The 8,430-nt window shown below is 32.4% G+C and overlaps 1 protein-coding gene across 1 annotated transcript in view; it reads left to right on the forward strand.

The window, feature by feature from the left end:
• Positions 1-8,430, forward strand: part of LOC108685281 (small conductance calcium-activated potassium channel protein) — a 187,121-nt gene that overhangs the window by 125,869 nt on the left and 52,822 nt on the right. Inside the window, exon 6 of the mRNA XM_018189997.1 lies at positions 8,351-8,425. Within this exon, the coding sequence (XP_018045486.1) occupies positions 8,351-8,425 (75 nt within the window). The remainder of the gene's footprint in view (positions 1-8,350; positions 8,426-8,430) is intronic.

An 8,430-nucleotide genomic window follows, 5' to 3' on the forward strand; every position in this document is an offset into this window, starting at 1 on the left:
TATATATCAAGATGATTGAATATCTCCGCTAAGAAAAAAATCAATCTTTAATTCATCAAAGAATCTATTGAGACATCGGAGCTTTTAGTGACATCTCGTATGTAAGAGATGTAGGTATATAAAGAATATAAAACGATTGTGATATATAGCTGAGAATGAATACTTGAAATTGGAGAAACGTTAGATTTAGTGCTAACCCGAGGAAGCGAGAGTGGGATGTGTAACAACTGAACCGCAAATACGGGTATCCTGTGCACTCGACTGGTCTTTTCCCGGTTTTGTGCAACTCGTGCTGTTTTCTTGCTAGCCCCGAGACCATAATATCAGCGACAACGCGCCGAGTCGAGTATGAAACCCGAATGCGAGTATCGAATACTCGACAAATACGACGTGAAGCTCATATTCCACCCTATCTCCATCTCTTCCTTCTTCTTTCCTTCCTTCCTTCCATTTATTTTTCTCCATCTCCGTTTCTTCGCGATAGCCGACAGTTTTATCGCTTTTCTCGCGCGCAGAAAAGCTGAAAGTCGCTGAAAAGATTGCGGCTTCGCGGAGAGGAAAGTTGACTTTATTAAACGTCGACGGAAGGCGAAAAGGGAGAGAGGTGAGGACAGACGGAAGGTTCAAAGAGGAAATTAATTCGATTCAATTCAGTGGGAACCATGTCGCGAGGATACAGTCTTTTTTAATTATGACAAAGTAACACTATACATAAATAACAAAATATAATAAGCTAATGAGAAAAGGGAGACTGAAAAAAGAGAAAGGTAAAAAGAGAAATAAAAAGGAAAATTAGATTGGGGCGAACAAAGTGATCACAAATGATGAAAATTACATATAGCAAATTATCGTTAAATTACTTTTAAATGCATATCGTCAATCTAATTACTTATAATAATAAGTATGAATTGGTAATGCCTTATAATCTAATTCTACTTGAATTATGATTTGGAAGTAAGAGACATGCTGATTTAATTATTATGTGATACTCTACCACGTATAAATAATTCACAACAAAAGCATATTTCGGTCTCAACTTTAAAATCGATCTGAAGGGACTGAAATGGCTTGGAAATACCGAATGGAGCATTCGCACCGTTGTTTCGAGAGGAGAGTGAAATGATATGGAAATGGTAGTCTGAGTAGGTTCTCTTTATCGCGGTCGTGAGCAATCGCGAAAGAGAGAGGGCAAGAAAGAGAGAAATTTATCGGGCATATACAAGTTTAAGATTGTTCGAGCCAATCAAGCTTTGAATTAAGGAAGCCTCTCGGGACGGTCTCCATGACTACCACCCAGTCTCTGCATCTCTCTTTCCTCCCCCAATAACACAGTCTTCCACCATTATCCTCCTCCCTCCCGGTTGGTGAGAAAGGTCACGGGGTCATGCTGCGCGAAATCTCCCTGTCGGTGCATTCCGGCAACCATCATCGGTCTTCCCTCTGTTCATTATCCGCAATTGACCGACGTCGCGGAGCGAAATGTGCGAACGCGAAACGTTTGTAAATTCACAAATAAGCAAAGGTAAAGGTTCAACCTTTAGTCCGGATCTACAATAAGTTTTTAAGCCTTAACCCTTTGAGTCGCAGTGAGCCATTTATTTCAGGCACTTTAGCTTTTTGGCCTCCTTTTTTTTTTATATCTTTTGTTTTCAGAATAAACTCATGGGGTTCTTTCCTTTTTCAGGTAAAATAAGATTCAAACTTCAAAAAGCAGGGCATGTTTCATGATTATTTAATAATTTTTATTTGTTATAAACAAATTTATACAGAAAAATGCATGCAATTTTCCAAATTTAATTCATTTGTGACAGATTTTGACAATAAACATGTATTGTAAATCACTGTTTCCAATGCTTTTGAGGTCGCTGAATTTAAATCCGCCATCAGATTTTTAAAATTCAAAATGGCGCATCCAGTATGGCAGCTACAAAAAAATGGAACTACAAAAAAATAATTATTTTTACAATCGGTCAACTATTGCATTGAATCAGTCATTTTTAACACTATAAATTATTGTTGTTAATGTATTTGAAAACAATGAGTTTGAATTGGCCATTATATTACTGTATTCAGCATGCAAAATGATCAGTTTCTTGATTCGCCATCTTGAATCCGTCATCTTGGATTTTAATTTTTTTTTTTTGTAATTTAACCCTGGATTCAGATTCAGTGGCCTCAAAAACCTAAGAAACCACCCTCTCTGTAATGATTGCTATATCCTCTGAATTGCGTGACGGAAAGGATTAAGCCATAAAAAATGAATCATAGTCGATTATTCTTCAACTGTAATTGATCAATTTCTTACGGCTTAAGGCTTAAACATCTGTAGATCCGGTCTTACAGGACGGGAAAAGCCACTAGTGACGCTAAAGTATCATATTTGGATGCAAGGAATACAATGAATTATTACAAATCTTATTGAATAAAAAACTATAAAATTTGAGAAATAGATCTTAAACCAGTTCTAAAAGTTAATGCACAAAATTTCTCCGAAATCAGTCATGCCGAAAAACTACAACGACTACCATTAAACGCGCTCGAAGTTCGAACTGTACATTCGAGCCTTTGACCATTTCTGTAGGAGAAAAAAAAACATGGATATATCTCACCTCGCGCGCAGGTGTAAATTGAACGTAAATAGCCAGTACGGCTGGGCGCCGTCGGGCGCAGGACTCACGCACAGACCGTGCTTTCCAACTCGGCTGGCCGGAAACACGCGTTCTCACAGAGTATACCCCGCGCGGAAAATATAGCGGGGGATCGATAGGTCGCGCGCATAGAGTCCCACGTACGTGCGACTCCCCATACATTGACAGACGTTCATGCGCCCCATGTGACCGTATAAGCGCAGCAGCCCTCGATACATTCGGGGTGGTGCAATCAGATGGTGCATACGAAATAGACGTTAACAGCAAGCTCATGCACGTGCACTTAAATTTCACCGATTCTCGACAGAAGTGCAATGGTAGATCGGACGAAATATCGATGCGAACGCTGAACAATATATCCTCCAATGATGTGCTCGGTACCACTCGTTCTCTTGAAATCTCGCAATATCTCTTGGGTAACTAAATGAATGATAGAGAAATATTTTGACATATAGGGTAACAATCGGAAAACTACTGAAATTAAATGACTCTTATTTTATAATGGATATATTGAAACAGAAAAGTATTTGGTATTTGTAATTATAATATTTTTATAGTTATTATAGCTATAATATTAGTAATAATAATTATGTGTACGTATATAGTCTTCTGAAATCTAAAAAAAAATTATACTATAATAATAATTTCAAATGTTAATATAATAAAATACCAAGATATAAATGGTAAATCAAATTTTACAGACTCTAAATATTAAAATTAAAAATAAACCATCTATACAAGGCCAATAAGAGTTACAGGCTGGTGCCAACGATTAAAATCTATACCATTAATCGATTGTGTGGAATCTTCTTTATTTCGGTTCTCTTTGGAGTCCTTTTCAGCAATACATATCTCAAAACCTAAATTATTGAATCTTCCGTCATGTGAGTCACTAACAGGTTCCCAACTGAAGGATTCTCAAACAGAAAGTTCAATAATTCCATGAAGGTTTATATTAAATAATAAATTATTGAACAAGTTATCTCAGTTTATACATATTCACTATTTAACTTTCCTCTCCGGAGTAGTCAAACGCGTTTAGTGACTCACATGACGGAAGATTCAATAATTTAGGATTTGAGATATTTGTGATTATCGGCCTATATAGATTATTTATTTTTAATAAATAGTAATTAAAATATTTGTATTCAGTAAATGCAGTTGCAATCACAGTGAATGAGTTTCTCAAATTCACTTGTTACTTATGTGATAGTAATAAAAAGTATATTAAAAAAAGACTTCTTTTCAAGCAGCATATGATTATTATTAACACAATTGACTATATTTGCATAGTTAAAATAATAAATATATAGTTATCTAAAAAATGTACTATAAATTGTACTTAAATTGTGATAATTACAACTATTTTATTTCTCTTAATGCAGAAACTAAATAACGCAAGTGTTATTAGAAAGTAAAAATTTGTCATTTTTATTAAAATATCAATATTATGCAATTAAACATAAATTTGTAAACTCATAAAAACAAATAATTTGACTGGTTGTATTCAGAGAAAAAAACGTAGTAGTAGCAACTATAAAGATAACTCCATTGTTTTAAGAGTTGTTTTAAGAGTAATTTTTTAAGTCATTATATGAAGAAAAGTTCATATGATCTTAAATGCCTCGTTTTAGAGATACAAGATATTAAAAGTTTTAAGATCATTTCTATAAAAGTCTTCTCGTAAGAATTTTATAGAAATTTTTTATATAAAAGATTTTTATATATAAACGAAAAGAAATTTTATTTTCGTAGAGGGATTTCATTATTTACCTATAGTCGCTATTTTATAAAAATCAATGGCGATTATGTATAAATAAAGTTTAGATAGTACATTAGTGTGTCAAATTTATATAGCAATGATGAAATTCAATTTTTTTTTTACAGATTTTATTATTTCATTATATTATATTAGTATCGCTAAAAAATATTAATTTTTGAAATTTTTCTCGTTTAAACTGCTACTTAAGAACGATAATTTTATAAAATTTTTAATAGCCTCTAAACCGTGACTTTTAAAATTAGATGTTTATATGAGCATTTTTTTTTTAAATTACATAAATAATCAACTCTTAAAATATTGGTCAATACTTTAGAAACATTCTATAAATATCATTAAATTATGTAATTAGTTAAATCGTTAATCTCTTTATAAAATATTAATTTTTGAAAGTTTATATATGTATCTACTTTTTATATTGTGTTAATAAAAATGATGGATTTCTTCTTCATTATAATATATAATTTTTATTTTATTTTGTCCCATTTTTTATTACAAAAAGTAACAGCCACTTAGTTTTAGCAATTTTCCGAATGTCATTTTACTGCACAATTATCTTATTTATTCCTTATAGTTAGCGATATTGTCTAGTTCAATCTTACTTCTAAAAACTTTCAAACCTTTTCTTCTCAACGTTAAATACCTTAATAACTGAACGTCACATACACTTTATTAATGAGACTACATTATGAAGAGATTAATTTTCTTTTTATTATTTACTTGATACTAGTAGTCTATAAATATATAAATCCAATTTTGTCAGGAAATGGAAGAAATTACTACCGCTCGTTATCTTTAAGTACAATTATAATAATTTATTATACTTTTTATAATAATTTGATAAAAGTAATAATTTTTAAAAAGCAATAAGTATCTTGTAACATTGACGAGTTACTTTTTTCGCTACAAGTAACGAATGAAACTAGTTATAAATAAAAAATTACTTTTTTATGACTATCCTATTTCCAACCCATTAGAAGTAACTTGACTTTTTCAATTCTGATACTTTTTTACCATAAAAAAATTTGCAATGTTATTATCATTATTATAATAAAATAACGATCTTACAAATAACACATACTTTCATTTCCTGAATTTTATATAATACATTAGATATAAAGATAGATTAAATTGTACTGTTACAGCTTTTAAAAAAATCATCTCTAAACTCAAGGCGCTAAGTAGAATAAAAATTCGCATATTTTGTCTTTTTCATTAAACCGCATTTTACTTCGAGGTGATTAATCAATTCATTAGTGTGGTAGCACGAAGTTGCAAAATGGCGAAGCAAACTTTTTCCACTTTTAAGAAGCGAAGAAAAGCAATCTGGTTTTTTCTTTAATCCAAATCTCGCATTTATTTATATTATTTGCGCTCGCGAAACTCACAAAAACAACCATTCCAACACTCAATTCGCGACCTCCTGGCGTAGCTGAAAAAGTTAACGCGATTAAGGGACGCGCTTTGTTACACAGGAATCTCAAGCTCTCTCTAGCACGAAACGATAAATTTTTTAACGAACACTATATCTCTTGACAAACGAGAAACCACCTCATCCGTACGTAGAATTCTACATTTCCGAGACACTCGTTAACTCATATCTCGTCGGACGGGGAAATGGAATAATTCTCATCGATCGAAAGCTGTCTCGAGCCTCTTGAGAGCCTAGCCTCGAGAAGATCCCGTGTGACTCTGCCCACGCGCGCGCCACGTTTTATCCGATAAATCAGAATTGCACACGATCGTTGTTAAAATAAATCGAAACTAGATTAGAATTTTTGCGACGGTCATTTATTTCGATGTAATTAAAAAAAGGGGAGGAATATAAAATTGAAATCTATTCCCACACTTTCGGAATTTTCCTCCTACTAAACCCCATGTTAGTAGAGAGAAAATATCCAGCAAGCATAAACTGAGGTTATTTGTCGTTATTTTGACGTCAAATGATGTTAAAGACGTCATTTTGCATCAAAATAGCGACAAATAACCTCAGCTTGTTTGCTAGGTAACCTATGTACGTGTATACAAAGTTTCATTAAAATCAGAATTTTGCGACGATCCCTTACCTCGTAAAAGTAGTAGTTTAATGAAATTTTATATGTGTGTGTGTGTGTGTGTGTGTGTGTGTGTGTGTGTGTATATAGATTACGTAAATAGATAAATTTAGAAAATATCAGTTGGGGCCAATAAAGGTTTTATGAAATCATCTTATATGTAAAACAATTTTTAGCGTTTTTCGCACCTATATCTCAAAAACTATTCGTTCAAAAAATGTTTTATGGAAAAGTTTTATAATAAAATGACCTCTATTTACGTCACTCTTTAAAATAAAAATATAAATTTAAAAATATAAATTTTAAAAATAATTATTTTTTAAGAATATTATATAGGTAGAAATAATTTTATTATAAAACTTTTACAATGCACATACATGGCTTTATATCTTGAATGATTTATGTCTAATAATTTTCAAAATACAATGAAAAAATATTAATAACTGCTTCACATATATAAGGGATAATTTTATCTCTTAAAATTTAATTGTTTATTGGTTGAATTGCAATTGAAATTTTCTGAATTTATCTATTTGCGCGATCTATATGTATGCAAAGTTTCAATAAAATCAGAATTTGGCATTTTACGAAATTTCTTTGTAAGGCGATAAACCTTTCAATTTCTGAACGATAAAGGCGGGTTCAGCACATCTCTCATGCAAGAGGAACTCAGAAGGTAAAGGGACGTTTGAAGAAAAGGGAAATCATATTGCAGTTCAAAAGAATTCTGTTTTGCGGTCACCTTTCTACATAATTCTATTGACTTCAATACACTCGATCCACCGCTTCGATTCACTTACACAACTCATATAACTCGCGTTCTGTTGCGTTTCTTTCAAGCACGAGTTACGCTACTCTTCCTCTATCGAGAATGAATTTGACTGAATTTCTGAATCAAATTCAAAACCGAGATAACAAAGAACAGTCACGCGAAGTCGGAATAGATGTACACTCTGACAAAAAGATACACATAGCTCCAGATATTGGGATTGTTTAAAGAAATTCTCGCTACTTCTTAGTCAATAAACAATTTATTCATAATAATATGCAAAATAATTAAAATAATGGAATAAAAATGGAATAAAATTAACAACATCTTATGCCATTATACATAATTATTGTTAATTTTATATGTTACTAAATATTTTCAAAATGACAAAATAAAAATTGTAAGATGCTCATTTGATGTACACGCATCATCCATTTGACATATATTCTAGCTTTTTTCATTAAAGAATATAAATTTTTTGTAAACTGTACGGTCAGTTTAAATAAAAACTTTACGAGAACAAACTTAAGTGTTTACCTTATCATTGTAATGATTTTTAAATTGCTGTCTTATACATAAGTGTTTCAATTTAAAAGAGAATAAGGTTATACCTTCAACTTGTAATATAAAATTCTATAAAATTCTATAATAATTAAATATTATCAAAATGGTACGATAAAAGTCAATGAAATTTTTTTCTAAATATTATATATATATATATATACATCATTAACTTTTGTATTAAATGTATATTACAGATTTGTCTTATTTCATCAAACACGAGAACCTCACTACAACAGTGATAAATACAACTTTAACAAGAAAAGACCTTTCTCATACGTTTTGTCGAGAGAAATTGAAATAGTTCCGTGACATTTCGCCATATCTGTCACTTCCGAGATAATAAATTCCCTTTTGTCTAAATCTGTGCATAACTTTTCCCTGTCAAAGAGTGCAATTACGCGAGATATAAAAGTGATTTACGCGGGCGCTTTTGCACGCTCTCCCACGCACAGCAATGCACGACACGAGCACACGCGCGTCACGAACTGCAGGCCTCTTCTCTTCTTAATCGTGCTCCTGCTCGCCGCTGTTCCAGCTGCGGAAGCCAGTGTCGACTCTCTCGATCCCGGGGGCGATGAAGAACAGCGGCGGGGTGGCCGGCGGGGGCGGCGCGGG

The sequence above is a fragment of the Atta colombica genome, unplaced genomic scaffold (assembly GCF_001594045.1).
Source record: "Atta colombica isolate Treedump-2 unplaced genomic scaffold, Acol1.0 scaffold150, whole genome shotgun sequence".
Taxonomy (NCBI): Eukaryota; Metazoa; Arthropoda; class Insecta; order Hymenoptera; family Formicidae; genus Atta; species Atta colombica.